The 25799-nt window shown below is 45.3% G+C and overlaps 1 protein-coding gene across 1 annotated transcript in view; it reads left to right on the top strand.

Annotated features, from left to right (window-relative positions):
• Positions 1-7395: 7395 nt before the first annotated feature.
• Positions 7396-25799, top strand: part of MARCO (macrophage receptor with collagenous structure) — a 32603-nt gene continuing 14199 nt past the window's right edge. The window contains exons 1-8 of the mRNA XM_075529165.1: positions 7396-7504; positions 16473-16574; positions 17912-18124; positions 18610-18643; positions 19421-19521; positions 19600-19644; positions 22609-22653; positions 22971-23078. Coding sequence (XP_075385280.1) covers positions 7396-7504; positions 16473-16574; positions 17912-18124; positions 18610-18643; positions 19421-19521; positions 19600-19644; positions 22609-22653; positions 22971-23078 — 757 coding nt within the window. The remainder of the gene's footprint in view (positions 7505-16472; positions 16575-17911; positions 18125-18609; positions 18644-19420; positions 19522-19599; positions 19645-22608; positions 22654-22970; positions 23079-25799) is intronic.

Below are 25799 nucleotides of genomic sequence, written 5' to 3'. Positions count from 1 at the left end.
CACGGTGATGAGATGCAGTTCTAGGACCCCACTAAGCAAGGGAGGCGAACACTGTGAGCAGAGAGTAGACTGCTGCTTCTAGTTAACATGTCGATAATTTCTTTATTGTGGAATTTTGTGTGCATTTGTTTGGTTTCAAGTTTTTCAATTAAAGCATGTCTTGATATCTGAATCTTTCACATCCAGGGCAAGCATTACGCTTGCCTTGTCCTCGCTCAGTTCTAAGCACAGATGATGCATTAATTTGAATCATACCAGTCCTTGATATGTCAGAAAGAAATGAAAGTCGAACTCTCAGGTGGTTCAAGATAATGGGTCCTTCTAGACTGAAGCAGTGAAGGCACCCACAGATCTCATTGTGAAAGTGTCATCGTTCTGCTCGCTAGGAACCATCATTAGGGGTCTAGTGTGGGTGTCACCCATGTGGTAACTCACCTGTCCCAGTGGGTCCCCTTCCACACAGAATTCCATACAGAACATTATAAATGTCTATGGTCACTTTTCCTAATAAAATATGTGATAAAGATAGTGTTTCCTAGACTATATGAATGCTTGTTTTTTTTTTAAGAAAAAGGGAAAAAATTTATTGGAGCCCACACGGGAAACCCTAGTGGGGTCCAGCATACCCTACTGTATAGGCATGCCCAGCAAAGAGTCATTCCATTCACTGTACCCCCATGTCCCAGAGGGACTCCCCTTGGGCCAAGCCTCAAAGCCCCAGGACTGGCTGGGGTGGGGACGGAATGTTTATAAACTGTAATGCTTAAATGCCATATTTCGTAGATTGCATGAATGCTAACAACAAATGGCTCTGTGGAATCTTTCTATGTTCAATGACATTATTAGTTATAACATTCGTAGCTGATTGGAAGCCTTTTAGTTAATACTTTCTTTTCCTTGGATGAATACTTCATTCTAAAAACATTATTGCTATGACTTCATGAATGACTGCATCATTGTATTTAAAGCACCGAAAAGTTTAACCAAATCAGTGACCATAAAACCATGGCAGCAGCAACCAAAACAATGTATGCTTGTAGCCATGCAAAGGAGACCGTGTGAACTGAAACATCACTGTAATCGGGCAATAATGACAGCTCTCACGGGTGCACATTGGAAGGTTTAAATAGTAAATTAGCATAGTGTTTTAGCCTTGCAGGTATATTGGTATGCATAAGCTGGGCTTACAGAAATGTATTGTTGTTATAATTAATGACATGAATATTTTTATTAAAAATAATACATTTCTGCTCAAACACTAGACAAACATATACGACATTTTGGCATCACCCCCTCTGACAGTGTCCCCTGTGCAGTTGTCCCCGCACCCCTCTTGTGATGTCTCTGTGCTCAGTGTTAGTAGTCCTCGACCTGGCTGCATGTTAGCAACTTGTGGTGTTTGAAGGAGCTGCTGGGTGGTGCAAATGGTTAATGCTCTTGGTGCTAACCAGAAGGTTGGAGGTCATGCAGATGCAGCTTAGAGGAAAGGCTGGGTAGTCTACTTCAGAAAGAGCATGGCCATTTCAAGCTCTCTGGAGGACAGCCCCTACATACATGGGACTCAACTACAAAAGGCTAATAGTAGAGGGATCAGAACACATCTAACTTGATGCAGGAATCACGAGAAACAAGATCAACCCAAGGCCGATGCCTGTGTGGTGGAGATCAGACATAGCTACACTCTCTAACCTGTTCACCAAATCTCACCGTCTCTACTTCCCTACTGGATTCAAGGATTCATACCAATGACCACATGGAAATCTGAGCTCACACTTACGGTTCAGTTGTCTATTAAGGGAGTAGCAGGGTGCAATTTGGGATTAAGATCAACAGGCTACAACTCAGGATCAGGGTGTGGAAGAAGTAGACAAAGTCTGGAAGGCTTCCCTAAGGTGGAGAGCACTTCCCTGCCTTCATCAGTATGAACCAGCCCTCTCTCACATGTGCATGTCTCCCCTCAGTACACTGAGGACATGTATCTCTGCCTTCACTCTCCCTGCCATCAGCCTCCCCACTGCTAGCTGACCCAGCACATAGCAAGTAGAGCAGCTTGTTCAGTTCTCATAAATTCATCCCTAGTAGTAAATTTCTGTTGTCACCATTGGCTCTACTTCAGGGCCTCTTCTTGGGCTTGTTGATATTTTTCTGTGTTATAGCCTTAAATCCATGTTACAGCTCTTTTGGAGTTTCCTTTCCTCCTCTGTCTCCACTTCTTCTTTCTTCCTTCTGCTTCTGTCTGCCCGCCTCTGTGTGGTTGACTGCATAGACATATAATAGAATGAACTCTTGGTCAGCCACCAGACTCACACTGACCAATGTCCTCTTGGTAGGCCAAAGGCACTTCATTTGCAGAGCAGCTTAAAGTCCTTGCAATAACATATATATGAGGGGTCCTCCCTCCGCCCACAAAAAATGGAATAAAGTACCACAGGGCAGAGCTTTTGTAGTGCATAATTTTTTTTCCCCACTAGGCAAGCATTAGTGCACTCAGTGGCATCACCTGGGAAGTTTCTCTCTGGTCACAGTGAATTTTTTTGTGAAAGCAGCTTCACTCCAACTTCATTTTTTGTGATGGCCAATTTAAGAGAACAGCGTGCAGTTGTGAAATTTTGTTTCCTGCTCAGGAAAAATGTTGCAAAACTGTTATGATGTTGAACACAGCTTACAAGGACAGCACTACGAGGAAAACTCAAGTGTACGAGTGGTTTTCTCATTTCAAAAAAAAAAGGTGACATGTTGATTGATGGCAAACCTCATTCTGGATGCCCGTCAACTTCCTAAACAGGCACCATTGTGACACATTTCATGCACTTGTGCTCAAAGACCAATGATGACGGACCATTGAAGAGATGGGGAAGTTATCTGGACTATGGTGGAGCTCAGTTCAGCGAATTTTAATAGAAGATTTGGGAATGAGAAAGGTCGCTGTGAAATTTGGACCTCAGGAAAAAGAGCATCGAGTGGAAACATGTCGTGCTCTGAAAGAACAACTCCAAAGTGACTCAGACTTTTTCCCTAAGGTCATTACTGATGATGAGACATGGTGTTATTACGACTCTGAAAGCAAACATCCATCAAGGCGATGGAAGACACCGTCAGCACCTCACCAAATAAAGCTTGTCAAGTGAAATCAAGGATCAAGGTGATGCTCGTTTGTTTTCTTAATGTGAGGGGGATAGTGCATTTGGAGTTCGTTCTACCAAGTCAGACTGTTAATCAAGCTTTCTATTTAGAGGCTCAGAAAAGGTTGCATAACCATGCAGCAAAAAAGGTCTAATTAGTGACAGACAGGGGACTGGTTTTTCCATCACAACAATGCACCTGCTCACGCAGCCATCTCAATGAGCCAGTTTTTGACAAAAAAAAAACAAACCAAAAAAACAAAAACCCCAAAACAGCAACAACCATCTAAACAGATGAATTGGAAAAATGTTTTCAAGAATGGAATCACAGATTTGATGATTGTATTAAATGTAATGGAGAGTACTTTGAAGCTGGTAAGGTTGTTTTGTAAAAAAAATAAATACATAGCTTTGGGGCAAAAAAAACCATCTTTTTTGGGGGGTGGGGCAGGGGGTACCCTTTGTATATTCAACCATCCCTGCAAGGTGTGCAAAATAGATTGGGAATCTCTAGAGCTAGTTTTTAAATTTTTTTGTGTGTGGCAAAAGCCACAAAAAAGAAGTCATTTCTCACGACAGTTGCCTTTGGCTTCTTGGCTTGGTTTGCCCTTTGGTTCCGGGGCTTTTATGAAAACTGAAGCCTCCGGCTGGCCACTGAAGCTGACAAGTTTAGAAATGCTCCTTTGTGTGACCCCTGGATTCGTGGATTCTACCAGGTTTTAGAAATAGGTGCCAGCACTTTCTAATCGCACCATCTGCCACCAGGCAGGCATTTTCATGGCTACTTTACCGAGGAGGTAAGATGGATTCAGAGAAGTCAAGTAGTCACACCAGGGAGCACAGCAGGTTAACTACATTCAGGATGGGCAGTCAAGTCTGGCTGGTGTATTGCTAAAATTTCTGACAGCCAGTAACCAGTTGTCGCCGTGTCTATTCCAATGCCTGGTGGCCCCAAGTAGGCCAGGGTAGAACTGTACTCCCTAAAGTGCTCAGTGAGCGAGTTTTCAGAAGTAGACCACCGGATTTTCCTTCGACATGCCTCTGAGGCATTCCAAACCTCCAAACTTCTGATTAGCAGCAACTCTATTAGAAGTTTGTAGCACGCAATTGGACATTCCTTTACGGAAGTGTCGCGGGGAGCAAGCGAGTCAGTCAGGTGCAGTGTAGCAACGATGAAACATACAACTTTCCTCTAGTTCCTAAATGCTTCCTCCCCACTATCATGATCCCAATTCTACCTTACAGATCCAGCCAGAGGATGTACACTGGTACACATAGGAACTGAAAACACAGGGAATCCAGGGCGGATGATCCCTTCAGGACCAGTGGTGAGAGTGGCGATACTGGGAGGATGGAGGGAGGGTGGGGTGGAAAGGGGGAACTGATTATAAGGATCTACATATAACCTCCTCCCTGGGGGATGGACAACAGAAAAGTGGGTGAAGGGAGACATTGGACAGAACAAGATATGACAAAATAATAATTTATAAATTTTCAAGGGTTCATGTGGGAGGGGGCAGCGGGGAGGGAGGGAAAAATGAGAAGCTAATGCCAGGGGCTTAAGTGGAGAGCAAATGTTTTGCGAATGATGAGGGCAACGAATGTACGAATGTGCTTTACACGATTGATGTATGTATGGATTGTGATAAGAATTGCGTGAGCCCCTAATAAAATGTTGTAAAAACATAAGTTTGTAGCACACAGGAGCATGGCATATACGCACTTGATGTTTTTCCCAAGAGTCACACTCAGTAACCAGAGCGTGTTCTGATGAGCCGCCTCCCCTCCCCCCCGCCCTAACCACATCCTCCACACCCACACGAGGGCTGCCTTCTGTGTCAGGATCAGCAGAGGAAGGAGCTCCAGCCCAGGGAAGGGCCCCTTTGTGGGGGGCTTTCCCTGCCTGTGCCTGTGGGGCAGGAGGAGGCAGCATCTGCACCCACTGTTTGCTCTCCCTGCTTGCTAACTCCCGATTTCTAGATGGCGTTGCCAGCTCTTCACCTCCTCCCTTCCAGCTCTTCCTTCGAACTCTTCCTGCCCTGGTTCTGCTCCCAGAGTTACCTTCCTGGAAATTCACAGGAGCAGTCCTCTAGGGCACCAACTCAATGCCAGGGGATGTGGTTTTTAGTTTTGTCCTGGCTCTGGTTCCCTGGCCTCTGCCAAAGCCGGTGACTTCCTGGCCATCAGAAGTGTGAGTGGCCCTGGGAGGCCCTCTACCTCGTGGGCACTGCCAGTCACTCTCACTGTCCTGGGTTTCTTCCCTCTTTTGCTTTCCGCCGCACCACAAGCCAAAGAAAGTGCCTTAGCCTCTCGCTGCCTCACCTCTAGCCAGCTCTCTCAGTAAGCGTGGGATTACACAGTAAGCAAGGCTTATTTGTGCTTGCTTACTAATCTATAGTGAGCAATTTCACCACATCAAGACCTCTGCTTCTCGGTATGGCTGGCATCTGTCTCTCTCCCAACCCCACCACAACTTCCTACCGAATCAAAGCCGCTTGTCAAATTTACAGTGCCTGACAGGGACCGAGGGCTGCAGTAAGCAAGGTAAGGAGAGCTTCATCACAGGTGCTTATTTAATAATCTGTCAACAGTGTCACGGGGGTCCACCAATTACAGATTATAAATAAGCACCAGTAAGCCCAGGGATACCTTGCTTATTGGGTACCTCTGCCCCTTTCTCTCCTCAATTTCAAATAAGCCAAGTGAGTCATGGCTTTCCTCCCCTCAGACTGCCTTTTCTCTGTGAGGTTGTGCCTGCCTTTCTCCTCCCTGCAAGACCACGGCCTGGTCCTGTTCTCCTGGAAAATTCCTAGCCATCCTTCTCACCCTAGCTCTCATTTCCTTTTTGTTCCATTGGTAGCACTTTTTCATCATATTTCAAACCTTGCTTCTAGACCACGTATGTCCTTTCAGGTTCTTAAATCATTGTTAGGCTGAACAGACTCTTCCAGAATTTAGCTTTATGCACATCTGTCTTGCACATGAAACTGTGAACTTCTTTAAAGCAAAGAATAATTATTTTAGTCTCTCTGGCATCGAACAGGTCCCCAGCCTATCTAGTGGTAACAGTTAGATGACCATGGGGCCGTCAAATCAAGAACCATCAAACCAAGTCAATTTAGGACTTAACTGTTATCAGTTACTATCGAGTTGAGATCAAGTCAGAGGGCCCCAAGTGTATCAAAATAGAACTGTGCTCTGCGTATATTTTCAATGGCTGATTTTTTGGAAGAAGGTGGTCAGATTTTTCTTCTGAGACACATCAGGGTGAACTCCAACTTTTTGTTTAGGAAACCCAGTATGTTCACCATTTGTACCACTCAGGAACTTTATTTAGCTCTCACAACAGCTGTTAGCTCTTCCTACCTTTCCCAAGTAAGAACAGGGAGACACTGAAACTTTCAGTGACTTGTCTGAGGTCGCACAACCACTAGGTGGAAGAGGTAGAATTTGAACCGGGGGAGTCTAGCTTATTGAATCTTGGCTTAACCAACATACCATACAACCTCACTGTAGATGCCAGCATGAGGGAGATACCGAACAGGTTTCTGCACTTAAGGGTTCCTATATTACTGGGGCCCGAACACACGCACACAAACACACACACAGAAAGAATATGAAAGACATACCAGGGGAACTAGAATTAAGTGCTCAGACGTGTAATATAGACCAGTGCTTCTCAAACTGAAACCATAGATAAAGCACCAGGGAGTTTGTTACAACGTAGAATTGCAGTCACTGCATTGTTAACACGTTTCCAGGTGGTGCCGATACTGATGATTTTAGGGCGACACTTTGAGTAGCAAGGACATGGACGCTAAGAGATGAAGAATGTCAAAGAGGGACATATTAGTGTGGACTAGAGAGGGACGGGGACAGCAAACTGAGTGTGGGATGATGGCAGGATTTGGAAAGCAGAGAGGAGAGAGAGAAATGTGCACGTGTGTCTTTTGACTCTTGGTTCATGACAGTCTGTCTGGGGCAAGAGAGTGGTTAAGGGCTAGAACTCGTGCTCTCACTGTGCCTTGGCCCTCTGTTAACAAGGGGCTGTACTAGACAAGACCTCCACGTGTGACAAGTGTGTTTTTGAGAAATAGTTGTTGCTGATCATGTCCGGAAACATTTTGCAAATTCAGAGCTCAAGCCAAAGGGAAGTGCGGTGTCGTCCACAACATGATGAAGTAGTTAAATGGGAGCGATTTCCCCGGATTGGTTCCTCTTAGGGAAAGCATTTCTGCTGGCTCCAGGTCTTTGGCCTCTATAAAGTGTAGCAATGGAAACGAAGGAGATTCTCAATGAGGAAGCGTTCTTGGATAGCACCAGAAAAGGAGCAGACCTCAACCAAATCATGTTTCCTTCGATGGAGACCTTCGAGATCAATGGTAAAGTACTATTTCCTAGGAAGGCAATGTCTATTTATGTGCTCCCTTTGAAATAGATAAATCAATAGGATGATTGGATTTGCAGTGTAGGTGCACTTTGTACCTGCTCCTTATTCATATATATCTGGAATGTTTAAATCTAAAATTTCTTGAACGCTAAACATAGATACCATATCTTTTGTAGGTAAAGGAACAGTTGTCGACTCTGGTTCATCTGACCCCGTATGCTTCAGATCAGAAAACTCCATATGTTTTCTGTGGTGTTTTTTCACAGATAGATCACCAGACCTTTCTTTCAGGATGGGGACACTGATCTTTTAGTTAGCAGTTGACAAATTACCACATGCGCCACTCAGGCTCTTCCTTTCGTATATATTTGAGTGTTTCTTTAGCTTCATAATTCCTTTAAGTTGTATTTAAGTATTTCTCCTTACATAAATGCCAATGCTTATTAAATGGACCCCTTTGATGTGGGTCTTATTGTCCCACATAGGGTGTATGATGAGATAACAATACAAAAATTAAGGGGGGTGAGTGGCAAAGTTTTGCAAACCTGAAACCAAGGGCCACATCTTTTCAATGCAATTCCTTTAAAATGTGTTAAGGGAATTTCTTTTATAATTGACGACCAGAGAACACCTTTTCTAGTTTGGCATGCTGGTATGATATTTTCATAATTAGTTTCCTTAAACTCAGGTTTTAAAAATCCAGCAAATTCTGTTGTCTTGTACAGACAGTGGTGTTGTAGGGGTGGTGCGGTCCTAAAATCCATGGTTTGTGGGGATGCTCACCTGGGAATGCCATCTTAGAAAACCATCTTCCAAGAAGGGGAGCACATTCCCACTCCCACTTATTCTGAGAGTTGTATAATCAAGAAAAAAGCACTTTTGCCCCCCAACCTGAGGTCTTTTAGTCCTAATGAACATCTATTAGTGCAGATGACTTGCTAAAATTGATGGGGAAATAAAAAGGAAGACTGAGACCTCTAGAAATTTATCATATGGTAACAGATTTATCATGTGGTATTCATCAAGAGTTTCATAATATCTGGCTATTCATAAATTTGGGAAATTCAACACTTTAGATATCCAATATTATAAAGTCAATGAAAATGTCCACAAAATGATCAGAAAATGTTCAGGTAAAACATATAGAGCACCTACTGTTTGTTAGGCACAGCACTCGGTATCAAGGAAACTGGGAAGAATAAATATGGCTTCAGGCCTCCAGGGGTCCACAGCCTTCCCCGGACACGGTAGGAGGAGGGCCAGACTGAAAGCGCTCCATGAAAATGACTGTGTCTCTGTGATTCTCCTTCTCCTGGCACTGAGAGTGCCACAGAGCATCACAGAGTGAACCACCTGGTGTGGGGCCAGTGAAGGTCACAGCTGAGATCGCTCTTAACATTTACAGGATGGAAAAGAATCCAAGGCAGGAGATGGTGGGAAAATATCTAACAAACTGAAAGAAACATTCAGAGAACGATAGATTCTTTACTCCATCCCACAACTCAACAGCCATTGAGTCAGTGCTGTCTCATAGAGACCCTACAGGACAGGGTAGACTTTCCCCTGGGGGTTTCTGAGTTTGTAAGCCTTTATAGAAGTAGAAAGCCTTTTCCCCCTACCCCTCACCAATGAAGGCTGACTTGGCTTGAATTGATGCTGGGAACAACTAATTAGAACTTTAGCTGAAAGACTGTGGAATCCTTGAAGGGGCCCACCTGTAACTGGGAGACACTGATTTGCATTTGGGATTGCTCAAATTGAGAACAGAGACTGTATGAGATGATGATGGGCAGTGTTGTAAGAAACAAAAGGACGGAAGATTCTGGAGAAATGCTGGCATTGCACAATGGTGGGACAGGGTAGTGAGATGGGGGGGGGGCGCGGGGGTCATGGACAATTTTCTCCATTTCTCGCTTGGTTGATGGATACAACAAACAAAGGAAAACAATGTCATTCTAGTTTGGAAGAACGTTTTCCTGAAAGCATTCACAACTTCCTTCTTGACCTTTCAAAGGTCATCTAATTTAATGGACCTCTCCAGGTGGGTATCATGACCAGCAGTCATCATGGTAGGGCTCGGTAATGTAGTGTCCTCTGCAGGGTTTACTGAAATGAATAAAGCGACTTGCTTCAGCACTAAATGATCCCAAGCGACTTTCTATTTCTTTTTTTTTTCTCTCTCTCCTTTCCTTTCTTCTTCGTCCCCAGCCCTCTCTGTTTATCTGCTCAAGAGATCATGCATTGCCTCTTGTCACACGTTGACAGGTCCCAGACGGTTCTTTATGAGTTGGTCTTCAGTTGCACCTCCCAGCTCTTATAGGAGGAACACTGAGGGCTTGATCTTGAATAAGAGGCATTCTATTTATTCCTGTTGACAATATAGGATTTATGCGATGGACTTATTTATGGATTGAATAATCTCAGCCAAGAATGCACTAGAATCTTATCCCCTATGCTCATGGATATAACCCCATTGGGACTATAGGTTTTTTTTTGTTCTGTGAATGATGCCTTGTCTGAGTAGAATGTGTTTTAAACATACTCATTTTTTTTGTGATGTAAAAAGAGCAAATTAAATAGTGCACACAGAAAAGAGAACAAACACAGAGGGAAGATGCATGCCACTCGATAGAGATCACCGAAGAATCAAAGAATAAACCAAGGTCTACAAAAAACTAAAAAAGAGGACACACAGAGAGTCTTCCCTTTAGAACTGGTGCCTTGAATTCCGAATTCTAGACGTTTACGCTGTGGGAAGAGGCCCTGGTAATGGCGTGGTTACGTGTTGGGCTGCTAACCTCAAGGTCAGCAGTTTGAAACTACCAGCTGTTCCTCGGGGTGTGTGTGTGGGGGAGGGGGGAGGGGGAATAATATCTATTCCCGTAAAGAGATATAGTGTCAGAGACTCACAGGGGAAACTAATCTCTCTCCCATAGGGTCATTACGAGTCCTCAGCGACTCAATGGCAGTGAAATGTGAGAAGCTGTGAGAAAATAATTTTATTTTTATAGAACCACTCACTTGTGGTTGGTAATATTATATACTATATATATATGGTATTATATTACAGCAACACAATTGTTCTTAGGTGCGAACTATTTCCTACTCATGGAAACCCTTTGGAGACTGAAAGGAAGCATTGGTCAGGCCTGCCCCTTCGTTTTCCTGGCCCGCTCCTTGGCCAAGCAGGGCGCCTTCTCCAGGGACTGTTTCACTGCTAATGACATGGCCCGAGTAGATGAGACCGAGTCTCACCATCCTTGCTTCTAAGAAGCATTCTGGCTTTGTTCTGTTTAGCAGTCTGCAATACTTTGAGCATTCTTCACCAACACTGTTGAAAGGCTTACATTGTTCTCTGCTTGTTCTTATCCGCGTCCAGCATGGACAGGCATAGGAAGCACATGAGAAGATCATGAATAAGTTTGGGCCAGCCTTACCTTCGTCCTCAGAGTGACATCTTTGCTTTTTAACATTTCGAAGTGGACTTTTGCAACCGATTTTCTTAATGCAATCCGTCATTTGATTTCTTGACTGTTATTTACATGGATGTCGATTGTAGTCCCAAAGGAAATGAAATCCTTAACATTTTCAATAGTTTCTTCAATGATCATGCTGTTGCTTATTGGTTCAGTTGTGAAGATGCTTGCTTTCTTTACATTGAGGTGCACTCTTTGAGTTTTATAAGGAAGGGCTTCAAGCCCTCTTCCCTTGCTGCAAGTAACGTGTCAGCCACGTATCACGGGTTATTCATAAACCTTCCCGTCCTAATGCTGCATTCTTCGTCCCAGAGCCCAGCTGCTTGGATGAGTTGTTCGTCGTACAGATCGAACGGATGCGGTTAAAGGGTTTAACACTGACTTAATTTCAAACCATGCGGTATCTCCTCGTTCTCGTTCAATGACTCCCACTTCGTCTAAGCACAGGTCTGCAGGAGGACAATTAAGTGGCCTAGCAAACTCAGACAAGTAATTTCTACCTTTTTGAAAATCATGAACTTCTGTCTGGCTTGAGCCTTCCTGCCACTCACTAGATATGTTTGCTTTACCAAGGAGAAGTTCTGTTATCTCATTCGCACACTCTTAAATCTGTGGAGTGTGATTTGTCTCGTCTCTCACTCTACCCCTTCACCTACTTCAGAATTTATCTTTTTTTCATGATATTTCACTGTCAACTTCCATCTAAGAAATATTCTTCTTGATGGAGAAGACCTAAATAAAATGCAGGCAGAGAGGTTAGGGTTTTTAATGTGTATTTTAAATAATATTATACCATTAACTCTCAAGTGGCCCTTCTTTCGTCTCTAAAGATAATATTAGTTATTTTACTAACAGATTTTAACTTCCATATCAATTCAGTTTCAATCTTTCTGGTATTACTACTACCATTCCATATTTAATTAAAATATTTTTCAAAACCATTTTTGGGGAGCTAATACAAGTATCATATAATTTAATAATTCAATCACATCAAGCAGTATTATACAATTGCTGCAATCATCAGTGTCAAAGACTCCTTGACATAAGCTCCCTTTTACCTGCCCCCCCACTGCTACTCACCCCACCCCCCAAAAAGCCCTTATTCTACGTGCTGTCTCTATAGGTTTATCAATCCTGGGTCTCATATACTGAAAAACACATAACAAAAATTCAAGAGGGTCACCCTCAATGATAAAATTCATCTGAGATAAACCCCAATACGAACAATAACGACAAAATCACACATAAAATGTTGGAAACCGTATCAGGCCCAACGTGCATCAGAGGATGGGGGTCAGCTGGCAAGGTTTTAACCATTCAAGTCAGGTTTATCATTTTGATCTCCTTTCGTCATCTCTGCCATGGACTCTGTTTGGTAACCAGTTTCTTCCCATCCCTCTATTATGGATAGAAGGAAATCGCCATAGGCACATTTCCTCTGTAGATCTCATGAATGCATCTTGGGTTCCCACTGTCATGCATGGCCTTCAGCAAACCAGAATCTCACAATTCAGGCTCTGAAACTATTCCTTCCTTCAGCTCCAGATTATGTGATTTACAATCCTTTGATCACTGAGGTTGGCAATGCATTTAATTGACCTCTCATTTAGATAGCTGGTTGTTTGGCAACAAGCTTTTTAAGAACATTGCATACGTGGTTTCATGATTTTTTTCTGCAATCTATTACTTGTCAACAAAACAGCCCCTAAAACTAACTGAGCTCAAGTACAAGCCAAAATTTAAAACAGAAAATGTACAGTCACTCCATAGAAAAGTAAAAATTTACAAATAAATTAAACAAAGCATGTACAGGATCTATATGCTGATAATTATAAGTCCTAGCCAAAAAACACACAAACCTTTAAAGATTTGTTTTCACAGAGCGAACATTTTAATTTTTAAATTTTGTAAAAAAAAAAACTTTTTAATTTTAATGAGACTAAATTTATCATTTTCCCCTTGCATAGATTGTACTTTTGTTGTTACGTCAAAGAATTATTCACCTTTCCCTTGCTCCCAAAGATTTTCTCCTATGTTTCCTTCTAAAAGTTGCAACTCATCAAAGTAAAATGTAAACATTTTCTTTCGATGCCCCTTGTTTCTTTTTCTTGCCTTATTGTTCTGGTGAGAACTTCCAGTACTGTGCTGAGTAAAGGTAACACATAGGAAAGTGAAAATTAAGTGTGAGCAGACGTCCCTGATGTTGTTCTAACTAGAGTGGGGGGTGGGGGAAAGAGTATGAATTTAGTTTTAGATATCTTATAAATTATTGTTTTCAAATGAAAGACGTTCTCTATTCCTTGTTTGCGATGATGAATGGTGATGAATGTATTGGATTCAGTCAAGTGTTTTTCTGTATCAATTGGATGTATCAATATCAAAACTTGTAGTCACTGGAGGACATTTTAGAATTCTTTTAAAAATCTTATGATATTTTTAGCATATCACTTTGAAGGGCTTTCTTAGTAAATGTAATGGTATACATAATATCAGGCTATTGATCTTGACATTTTATCACTTTGAGTAAAATGTACACACCTCCATATATCCCTTTACTGCTCCTACTTTTTAAGAAATTCCACTTCATAAATCAAGCACCACATCAGATGGTGTTAATGTTTTTGTTTTAACTATCACATGTGATTTTTAACTCGTGAGGGAAAAAAATTCTAATACATACCCCTATTTTTACCAATTTTCTTATTTCTTTCTCAATTTCTATAGCGTTTTCTTATCGCTTCTTTCTCTTTGGAGAACTTCTCTTAGCCACTCTTTAAAGCACTCAAAACTCAAACTCACGGCCATTAATTTATTCTTACCCACAGTGACCCTATAGGAGGGGCAGATCTGCCCGTGTGTATCCGAGGCTGTAACTCTCTGAGTGGCTGCCGGTTTCAAACTGCTGAACTTGTGGCTACCACATAAAAGCGGTAGTTGTAGGCCCCTTGATTTTCCCTTCATTACTGGATATACAGTTCAAGAAGGTTCCAGGGTATTTGGGGAATTTGAAATACAGACAAAGTTCAGAGTGAGGTGGAGAAGCCGAAGAACTGCTCCCACCCCAACTCAGAGTATTCAGAGAAGATATTTTCGAGCAAGAGAGATTCCACTGCACTCCCCAATAGACGAGTGGGAGTCAGTCATGTGGAAGGCAGGAAGGACAGTGGGACAAAGGAAGTCAGTCTGAGTCAGTAGGGTGTAACTGTGAACCATCTGACTTCACTGTGGCTCAGGGTCATGTCAAGATGTGGTCTTGAATTCACCCATGAAGGCTGGTTGACAGCCAGATTTATGCGCCAAGTGTGGATTTTGGTTTGTTCTGAGGACCATGAATGACCATTTCAGGAATGAGGGTAGAGGAGCCCCTTTGCTAGATTGTATGCTGGGCCACGGCTCTGTGAACAGCGCTCCAGGGCCTGGGGGTGGGGGAGCAGAGGGTGAGGGACTCAGTGCTAGACAAAATGTCCCTGCACTAAAAAGCCAACTAACCAATAAAGCTCCTCCGGGTGCTTCCCAGAGATAACCCATGCTATTAGAGTAATAGGGATACATATATATATAGCTAACCCATGCTAGCAGAGTAATCGAGTGATATGTATATTACATTGGCTTTATATATATTTATATAATGGGGATATGATATAAAAACCCATGTATTTTATTATATGTACACTATCATTTGTGTAAAATTAAAAGCAAACACCTAATTCTATCTATGATATATCAGAATAGTGTATTGAAAATGCACCTTCACCTACGCTTCCTCATGCTTTTACCGCACTGCTCACGTATGGCCTTCATTCTGTCCTTGGGTGTTGCTGGGGGACAACAGTCAGTCAAGCTGAGGTTTGGAGTTAAATGGACCTGGGGTCACATTGCTGGCTTTGCCATCCTGATCAAGTTACTTAACTCCTCTGAACTCCAGGTCCCACTTCTGGGATCACATCAAACTTCCAGAGGAAGTAAAATGCCTGATGTAGAGTAAGAGCCCCACCATCTGTATCCCTCTACCTTGGATGCTTCCAGGTGGTGTGAGAAGACTGAAATCAAGGGCCCTGGGAAAAGGTTCATCCCAGTGATGTCTCTAAAGCTTCCCACGCGGCATGGTTCATCGAGAGGAGCAGGGCTGAATGAGTTGTGTCCCTGTCTCTACAGGATGCTAAAAAACAATTGCCCTGGGGCCAACTCCTAGTGCCGGAGACCCCGTGTGTATCAGAGCACATAGAACTGTGTTCCCTAACGTTTTCCATGGCTGATTTGTCAGAAGTGAATTTTCAGGTCTTCCTTCAGAGGTGCCTCTGGGTGGACTCCAACCTTCAACCTGTTGGCTAGCAGCCAAGTGTTAACCATTTCCTCTACCCATGGACTCCCTAGGGGATATTAGACAGTTATTAGAAAGACTATGGAATGTTTGGCTATAATGATAACTGAGGTATAAGTATGTACATAAAACATTGCTTTGTTGCAAAACCAGTGTATTTTATTATGTGTACACTATCATTTATGTAATATTAAAAGAAAACACCCAGACAAGCAACACCCAGAGCTGGGGTGCCAGAAGGCAGGACCCAGGAGAAGGGGTGAGACAACTCTAGTGGAGCTTGCCGACCCTCAGAGCCAAAGGATACCTTGTGCCCCCAAAGGCCCCCAGCAGGGCAAGAAACATCTATCCTGTTCAAGAGCTGTGTCCCAGTTGTTCTGAACACTTTCAGTTAATCGGATCCCCTAGTCGGATCCTGGTACTACCCTAAGAAACCAATTAACCTTAAGTATGGTTCCAGAGTTCCACAAGGCCGTGCGCTGAATTACTGGGCCAGGACAATGAGAAAATGAAAGAAAACACCCAATTCTATCTATGAGTGTCTGAGTTTGAAAGGTTCCATGAGTAGAAGGAAGGAAACCTCAGAAGGCTAATAGAGCCATCTCAGGAGCTTATGACCTCAGGGGGTTGAGGGAAAATTATTCATTCTTTTACTGCTCTTCTATATTGTTTGAAAAAACCATTTCAAACATGTTTTACTTCTATGATTAAAATTTCTAGTGGAAAAGAAAATGGAGACCTGCACATGATTTCCAGATAACATAACCAAAATTTACTCCACTTGCCAAAGTTTCTTCACTCATTGGTTATAAAATAGAAATGACCCACCTCCTTTTGGAGGGTTGACATTTAAACATTTTCATTCATTAGCTAACTCAATATGCACTCATTGAGGGCCTGAGCTTTGTGCTGGGTCAGCAAAGGTGAGCAAGGTCTATGCAACACCTGTTCTGAGAGCCAGGCCCTCTCTGCAGCAGACCTGCCTGTTTACTTGTCCAGCCCCACCTATGATATGAGGACACATGGCAGAACCCACTGCTTTGTGGAAATAGGATCGGGGAGAGAACTTGGGAGCTGGCATGTTGGTGTCTTCCCCAGGTCAGGTTGGAAGCACCTGCTCTTCACCCCCCACAGCAGCCATCTCTGCCTGGGTTGTATTTCAGATCCAAAACCCAAGAAGAGAAATGGCATGAACTGCTGCCTGGCTCTGGTGATCATCTACCTGATTCTGCTCACCGCAGGTGCCGGGCTACTGGTGATGCAAGGTAAAGAAGAGGCGGTCCCACGGGCCCCAAACGTGGCCCCAGGTGGAGAGGAGAGCTCTAGGCTATCACTGCCAGGCTGTTGGGAGAGGGTTCTCAGACTCTGGCTGTCACAGTAGGGGGAGTGTATATGCATGTGTGTGTGTGTGTGTGTGTGTGTGTGTGTGTGTGTGAATGAGTGAGTGAGAGATAGAAAGGGTGTAGAGGGAGAGAAGTAGATAGTGAGAGAGGAAGACAGAGAGAGAGAGAGAGAGAGAGAGAGAGCTTGTGAGCCTGGGCTTGTCTAAAGCAGCGAAAGGATGCACCTTTCACAAAGGATGCTCCATATTCATCTTGCAGAAAGGGTTTCTATCCTCTTCGTGAGAAGAAACTTTGTTGATTGCGGTGTTCATTGACATGATTTTGCTGTTGAAATCTTCTAGATCCAAATGTTAAGCAAGCACAGATAGGAACTGGAAACACAGGGAATCCAGGACAGATGATCCCTTCAGGACCAGTGCTGAGAGTGGCGATACTGGGAGGGTGGAGGGAGAGTGGGGTGAAAAGGGGGAACCAAGTACAAGGATCTACATATAACCTCCTCCCTGGGGGATGGACAACAGAAAAGTGGGTGAAGGGAGACGTCGGACAGTGTAAGATATGCCAAAATATGAATAATTTATAAATTATCAAGGGCTTGTGAGGGAGGAGGGAGTGGGGAGGGAGGGAAAAAATGAGGAGCCGATACCAAGGGCTCAAGCAGAAAGCAAATGTTGTGAGAATGATGATGGCAGCAAATGTACAAATGTGCTTGACGCAATGGATGTGTGTATGGACTGTGATAAGCATTGTATGAGCCCCTAATCAAGTGATTAAAAAAGAGAAAAAGAAAGCAATTCCATCAGCAGACATTGAAGTCAGTCAAGAACCTGGTTGTCATCAACACATGCATATTAAGGTCACATATGAATGCCACCGGTACTTACTGAGATCAGACCAGCATATCGCCTGCCCATGTTCCTTGTCATGCATTTATGCTCAGAACATGAACTAGGGAAGGAGCTGCATAAAGGGTAGAAATTCATGATAGGTGCAGTGGGCCCATCTATGCAGCTGTGGGCCCTGCAGGAATGCTCTGTGGATGTGTGATGTCACGCGTGAGTGTGGCGTGCATCGGTTTAAGTTGCAGAAAACTCTGAGCTCCCACCAGGCCTCCACAGCACATCAGATGTGAGTTTCGTATTCAGAGCCTGCACGAGCTATGTGCGAATACAATTACACAAGAACATCAAGGGTGTATAGTCAAGTGCCTGGGGTTTCAAAGAAAACCCAAAAAGGATGTTGGGGGAGGGGGGGTCTAGTTCTGAACCTGCAGAGGCGGCTCCTGGCCCTGGAGATGTACTTCCCCAACAGCACAGTGGCTGCCGAGGACAGCCCGTCCTCCCTCTTCCTGTCAGCGCACCGCCCAAAGCTGGCCGGGACTCTGTGGAACAACATGCAGTCCCAGCTCCTGCAGATCCAGATCAGCCAACATCACCTGCAGCGCCAGGTGGACAACTTCACTCACCAGCCAGGTTGGACCCCTCACCTCTGGGGGGGGACTCCTCAGGGGCTGGCGGGGAAGGAGAAACTACTTGTTCGCAGTTCAAGCTTGCACTTGAACCCCTTTCCTTGGCAAGAGAGTCTTCCAATACTCTGGCTTGGAAGGCAACAGGAGACCTTTCACCCAGCCTCAGAAGCCATCCCAGGCTGGTTTGGACATTGTAGGCCTCTGAAAATGCCTGGGACACTTGTTTCTCTTTGCAAGCATTTTGTAACTCCTAAGGACCCCTGGCTCTCACGCTGCTGACCACTAGTTACAACTGGGTACCTGATTTCTTCCAGGGGATCTTTCTTATAGCACGCAGGGTTTGGGCTCCCTGTTGTCCAAACTCCAGCAATTTGACGGAAGGACCTGCTCCCTCATATTCAGTGGGCGTGACCTTCATGAAAGCTGGGTGCTGGGGAGCAGGGGCCCGGGTGCTCCCTGCTCAGTCTGTACCCCAATGCTTCCTTGCAGAGCTGTTCGGAGCCAAAGGTAAACAAGGAATTCCAGGTAGGTTTGCTTCCCACTGAACCCTACTGCTGCCTTCCCACAGCCTCTTCCTGGTGAGGGACTGGGTTTTTTTTTGTTGTTGTTGCCATTCTGGAACCCCTGACTGAGCTCTTCAAGACCAGACCTTACCCACTTCATGCCCAGGGGGGCTCAGCAGCAGGTTTTTGTGCCATTCTGCGTGTGTGTGTGTGTGTGTGTGTGTGTTCACTAATGTATATAAAATAGCCAATGCTCTCTTTCTCCACATCGCTCTCAGATTGTGTCTCTACTTTCCCCAGAGCCTCCCATGCATCCTCTGAATGATGGGGCTGAGGAGTCCTGTCCTACCTGGACACCAGTGAGGACCATCTAAGCGCCTGTCTATACAATCATAGAGAAGCAAATTTGAGTTACAGGAATGATACTCCTATTTGTCCAGGGTCTTTTGTATATAGTTTCCAAGATGAGTACGCACATGGTGACCTCAGGGCAGTCTGCCAGAACTGGCACATCCACCTCTTTTTATTGGTGAAGTTGAGACTCAACGTAACTTGCACAAGGCTGTGAGGAGAAAGGGGTGGTGCCAATTTTTAATCCAGAGCTGTCCAGCTCTATTTTCTTGGAAGATAGTGTCCATTCCATTGTTTTTGGATGACTGGGCTGTGAGCTTCTTGTTGGGAGAAGTTCTGTCTCCTTTTCTTTCATTCTGGGTGTTAAGTGCGTGTTTGTTAAATGAATAACCATGTACCTGGGTGAGGGGCATATCCATACTGATGGGCCTCCTTTCCTCTTCCTTGGGTCTTCCAGGTCAAAAGGGGGCCCCGGGTATGCCTGGACCCCCTGGTCTGCCAGGGCCACCAGCCGAAAAGGGAGCTGCAGGGCAAAAGGGAGTCTCAGGTATGAGCCTCTGTCTCCTGGCCCCATTAATCATGTCTCTTCTACTTCAGGCCTCTCTCTGAATTTCCTTTCTTTCAGGATCCCCGGGACTCCAAGGCCCACCAGGAATCAAAGGAGAGACAGGTGAGAAGAAAATGGACAACAAGCCTTTTCAAAGTGGGCATGGCGGGCTTCTCACAGAGCCAATCCTGATGAATCTGGGCCCCTCTTGTGGGATCTTAGTTGTGTGGTTGGGGCTCTAGGTGTTCTCTATCTCAGGAAGATCTGCAGCCAAGCCTCAGAATCTATAGCAGGCAGATGATAAGCTTTGGCTTGAGAGGAGCTGGAGGTGTGGGCACTCTGATTTCTTCTCCACCTTCAGAGTGCGAGCCTGGAGCCTCACTTGTGAAAGCCCAAATTCTTGGACTGAGATGAAAATCTACCTCCATTACAAACTAGTTCCGTGGCCTTCTGAATGTTCCTACACTCACGTTCTTCTTTGTCTGCGAAATGAGGCTAAGAATGCTTCAGAGTTTTGGGCAGCCAGAATGATTTTTAAAACATATGACTGTGGCTAAAATGTATTAGTTTTCTCCTTTTAGGTTATAGCTTAGATCCGCCCAGCATGTTCTTAATGATAACAGCTTAGTTCATTCAGTGCAGGGGACCCAGAGCTGTCCCTCCCCTGGCATCAGAACCAACATCCGGGCAACATGACTCTCACAGGCCACTCCACTGTGCTGCGCCCTGCTCCCTTCCACCGCACTCGATTCTTCATTCTCACCCTGCCGACTCCCAAATGACTAGAGGCTGCTAGGAAGTAAAGCTGCCAAGACAATCAGACCATCATTACTAGAGAAAGAATGAATGAGTGGGAAGATTTGCCAAGAATTCCAGGATATGAAGGATTCTCCAATTCTCGAGGCAGAAAATACAATTGGTTATAGGAATCTAGTAGCTCCACACAGGAAACTTTTTAGGAGAGAAAATCAACTTTTTTAGGAACTGATTTTTGGAGGGAATTTAATAGAATGGGTCCTAAAGAGTCTGTTGTTACAAGTCTCCTACAAGTGATTGGAGAGGAAGAGAGAGGAGTCCCATGGGCTGGGGTGGATGTTGACGATGAGACAAGGGGAGGCGAGTTTATGGTATGGTGAGAGACTGGGCATCCTAATGAAGAATATGCATGACCTTGCAGCTCATGTGCGTTGGAACACACACACAAATACACTCATATATGCACACACACATGCACATACACAATTTGAATTCTCATACTTACACACACAACTCTAGGCACCCACGTGCAGTCATGGCATGTACACTCACACGCATCCTTGTGCAAGCATCTATTGGTGCACACACTCACACACCAAATGGTTGTACGCACTCACACACCAGTGCTCATACACACACCCACACTGGTGCTTGTGCACACATTTCACACACTGGTGTTCACTCACACACTGGTGTTCACACACACACTCATGCACTGGTGCTTGTAAGAACACAGACACACACTGGTGTTTGTGCACACACTCACGCACTGATGGCTGTGCACACACGCATGCACGGGTGCACATACACATACTGTTGTGTGCACACACTCACTAGTTATTGTATACACACACTAGGGCTCATGCACACACACTAGTGTGTGTATACACTCATGCACTGGTGCTTATGTGCACACACTAGTGTGTGCACACTCATACACTGTTGCTTGTACACACACTCACACAGTGATGCCTGTGTACACAATCACACACTGGCACTCATGCACACATCCTCACACTAGTGCTCACACACACTAGTGTTCATATGTACATATACTAGTTCTTATGCACACACTAGTGCATGTGCATACACTCACACACCAGTGCTCGTGCACACACCCTCACACTAGGGCTCACACACACACTCACACACTGGTGCTAGTGCACACACTCATGCACACACTATCCTCTTCTTGCAAAGGAAAAGGGAAAGCAGATTGGGGTCACATAACTCACGGACATGTACTAGGATCCATCCTAAAAGACCGTGCCATCAGGCTGCCCAGCCCTGGACCTCAGCTGCTCGCTGCCCTGGAGAAAGAGAGCGGCCAGTCTCCCTTTCTCTTCAAGACACTTCAAGGTTGTCATGTGCATTCGGCTGGCTTTGACGAGGGTTCCTCATCCACAGGAAGGATTCAGAACAAGGCCGTGAAATCCCACTGAAGTCAGGCAATGCTTTCTTTACCCAAATGCTCAAGTCAGATTACAAAAAGAAAGCTTCAGTGGTACCAAATGGGAGCACAGCGTTCAGACACTTACCTGTAGGCCTTTCCCGCCCTGCCCTCTACTCTGGGTACCGCTGACATACTGGCGTAGAGCCATATGATTTAGCATCTCCCTGCAGGGCCTTACTGTAACCCCACCCCATCCCTCTTGCTCTCCCTTGCCTTTCTTACTCTGCTTCCTGGATCCCTCATTCCACTTTCGACTCCGTGCCTTACTCTGCCCCTCCCCTCCATGGGCCTTCCTGGTCCCCCTTCCTTCTACATAGGGGTCCCACCGCCCGCTGTCTCTACTCCACAGTCCAGCCCACGAATACTGTGCCACGTGGAAGGAAGCCATCATTTCTCAGTTCCACACTTCCCTGATGTCTTCATGATGCACCTGTTCATTCCCAGCCCAGCCAGCCCATTGTAAAGATTAAAAACACGGAGATAGGGAATACTTAAGTGACTTTGCTAAAGCCATTCAGCCTGATGAGCAACAGAGTCGTGATTCATATCAATGCTACAGGCTTTCTTCCACGCTCCCATGGAATGCCATTCCCAGGCCCTGTGCACTCCATACCTGCAGATAGAGACTACATTGGTTAAGACTGCCAGGAACTCTGCTGTATGCATCTGTGTGGAGAGGGAGAGGGAGAGGGAGAGGGAGAGGGAGAGGGAGAGAAGACTGAGAAACAAAAGAGAGATGGAAAGAGCTATCTCTATACTTGAGTCTGTGTCCCCGGAGGATTGGGACTGTGCCTCTTGCCCAAGACGAATCCTCCAGCAGCCTGGCTAACTGAGGGACTCAGACCACAGTGACTGAATTCTTCTTTCCCTTTCTGCAGGCCTCCAAGGACCCTCTGGGGCTCCCGGGAAGCCAGGACCCACCGGTAATTACACGTCTTGCCTCAGGATCCAAGACACTCAGCCAGTGCCCAAGCATCCCGTCTACAGCCCAACTCTGTCTCCAGTCTCTTTTGTGTCTCTCTCTTGAGTCCCATTTCTGTGGAGGAATCAGTTAACCCAAGAGACCTCATCAAGATCATCCAAGAGATGAGTCCACATATCCCCTACTTCCTCTAGGGTACCCTTCTTTTCTCTGCAGAAGGTTCTCTCCCCCGTTGCCTAAGAGCCTGTCTGATTTAGCTGATTAGGGACAGGGGGTGGGGTGGGGGGGAGGGTTCATCTTACTGGTCTCTCTTCTTAGGTGTCGCAGGACCTCAAGGAGAGAAAGGCAGCAAAGGCGACGGGGGTCTCGTTGGTCCAAAAGGGGACAGGGGAGTTAAAGGAGACAAAGGAGAGCTGGGTCTTCCAGGTAAGGCTGAGGTGGGGATGTTGTGCTGGCTGGGGGTCCCTCACTTGGGACATGGCCACCCACGCAGTGACCGCAGAAGGCAGAGCAGGGCTTGTCTGCAGGCGTGGCCTGTGTATCTTTAAGCTGCGCACCATTAGCCAGGGGCACATCCGCTATCCTCAAATATTTGGAAGCCACCCATGGGAGATTAAAAAAGACGTGTGTGTGTGTTTCCTAGCAGAACGAGGACGAGCTGTGTTGAGGAAAGGGGAGACCAATTGTGTCAGGATGGGGTGGCTGCGGTGAAATGGTGCAAGCTCATTTCCTGGGATCACGGGCTTCTCCCTGGCAATATCGAAGAGAGGATTCTTCTCTCAGCCAATGATTGGAGAGTTGACCCCAAGGATTGTTCCAGAGCTGACACCGAGCAGCTCTCTTGGCAGACAGGGGAAGAAGGTCTAAACTTCCTCCAGACTTACCAGCCCCAGAGAAAGAATTGCCAGTCAGGCCTTTGCCCGCTAGCTCTTTGTCCTCTGAGTCATTCTGCCTGTCACCCCCCATGGAACACCGGCCACAAGGGGTCACAGTGCCCACACCCTGACTCAGACACGGAAGTAGTGTGTTCAGCCAGGAGAAATCAAGCAGTTTCAGTTCTCTAGAAATGAGTTCCCTGCGTTCTCTTCTGCCCAGACTTCCTCGCTCAAGTTCACAAGATCTCTCTTACAAACGACTTGCCTAGTCCCTTTTTAGCTTAGGGACTCTATGTGGCCAAACTAAACCTGGCCCCAGTGGGATTGCAATCCTCCCTCCTTCCCATAAGCCACTCTGCTCACTCCACCACTAACTCTCATGGGAACTTCGAAACTCCCAAGAGGCCATGGAGGCAAGATCCAAGCCTTTCACCGATGTGTTCCTGCTTTCCTCCCAACGTGGTCTCTTCTGATGGAGGCACAAGGAGTCACGGTGACACTGATGTTGCCCAGACCTTCCTGTGGCCAAGCAAACAATTGCCATGGTTTTTTGGTTCTGCCCCAAAGTAAGAGTGCAACAACCAATGTTTGTTGTTTGTTGTTAACTACACCTGCGTAGGTTCCAACTCATGGGGACTATATCCAGAACAGAACAGAATGCTACCTGATCCTTTGCCTGCTTCACAATCATCGACATGTTTTAGTCTAGTTGGACAAGGGAGTCCTGGTTAAAGCACTCAACCTGTAACCAAAAGTTCAGTGGTTGCACCTACCAGCTGGCCCAGGGCAGACACTGTGGTAGTCCGCCTTTGTAAAGATTTGCACCATTGGAAACCCTGTGGGGAAACTCTGCTCGGCCTTATAGTGCTTCCATAAATTGGAGTTGACTTGGCAACTGTTAAGTTTTGGTTGTTGGGCAAGATTTTGTTGTGACCCATAAGGCTTTCATAGACTACCTTTTGAAAGAAGATCACCAGGCCTTTCCTCCTAGTCTTTCTGAGCCTGGACACTCCATTGCAACCTGTCCACCTTCTGGTATTTGAAATTAAAAAATGGTATAATGCCCAGTGTCTCATAAACATACAAGCCTCCTCAATGTAACAGACAGGTGGGTAGTGGAACCTATACCTACAGGGAATTAATTGCCAGCCCTGCTAATAAGGGAACATTCATCATTCCCACAAACGGCTGAGCACTGCCATCTGCGCTATTGTTCCAGAATATATATCTTTTATTCCCAACAGTTGTGTTTTATACACGCACAAACACAATCAAGCGGAGAGAAATCGTGTCCTTGCTGTTCCTGGTCATCAAGTCCGCCCTGCCCTCGTCGATAAGTGAACCAAGCACTGCCCGGCCCTGTGCATCTTCATGGTCATTAGTGGCTGGGAGTCCACTGTGGCAGTGGCTCTTATGTCACCCCATTCCAATGCTGGTTTCCCTCGTTTTCACAGGCCCCCTGTTTTACCAAACAGGTTGTGCTTTGCCAGCAATTGACATGTTCAAAGCAAGTAAATTGAATTCTTAACATCTTTGATTCTAAGGAACATAATCGATTCTTTTCCTCTATTAACAGAGCATTGACCAAACTTCTTACACACGTCATTCGATGCAAATGACATAGGGGAGAGTATGCAAAATAATCCTGTTTATTTTGAAGTTTAAGGGATGGCTATCGCCTTTAGGGGAAAACAAACAAACAGACTTATTTGATAAAATTGGCGATTTGGGTACGTTTTTCCACCCTGACACACATCCGTGATACTTGTACCATAATGTAAGAGGCCGCAACGGTAGCCAAGACCTTGTGGCTCCTTTGCCCCCCACCAGACAGCAGTTTTTCCCCAACTATCCCAGCATGTCAGCGCACGTCATTCTCAAGCTTCCCACTGAATTTGATTCAAGGTTTCCACACTTAGAACCAGAACGCTTTGCAGGCAGTGGCTTCTGTCCCTCCGTCATTCACACCATTTCCCCCATTTCTTACTTCACTGGAGAAAAGTTTGCCATCCTGTATTTCTCTCCCTTTCTTAAAGCCTTGAAAATGATAGAATGAAGGGAAAAATGCCCTTTAACAAAATTCTGCCCCAACAAGCCAATTCACGCAATTGATATGCACCGAGCGTGCCTCAAAACCAGGGAGGAGTAGCAGAGGACTGAGGAGAGGACAGGCTGAGCTGTACCTCGAATGCTGATGACAAATGGAAAATTTGAAAGCTGTGGAACCAGAAGAGGCTGAGCCTGAACTGGGGGCAGAGAGATGAGATGCTGC

Source organism: Tenrec ecaudatus, chromosome 13, assembly GCF_050624435.1.
Source record: "Tenrec ecaudatus isolate mTenEca1 chromosome 13, mTenEca1.hap1, whole genome shotgun sequence".
Taxonomy (NCBI): domain Eukaryota; kingdom Metazoa; phylum Chordata; class Mammalia; order Afrosoricida; family Tenrecidae; genus Tenrec; species Tenrec ecaudatus.
This window is presented reverse-complemented; position numbering and strand designations above follow the sequence as displayed.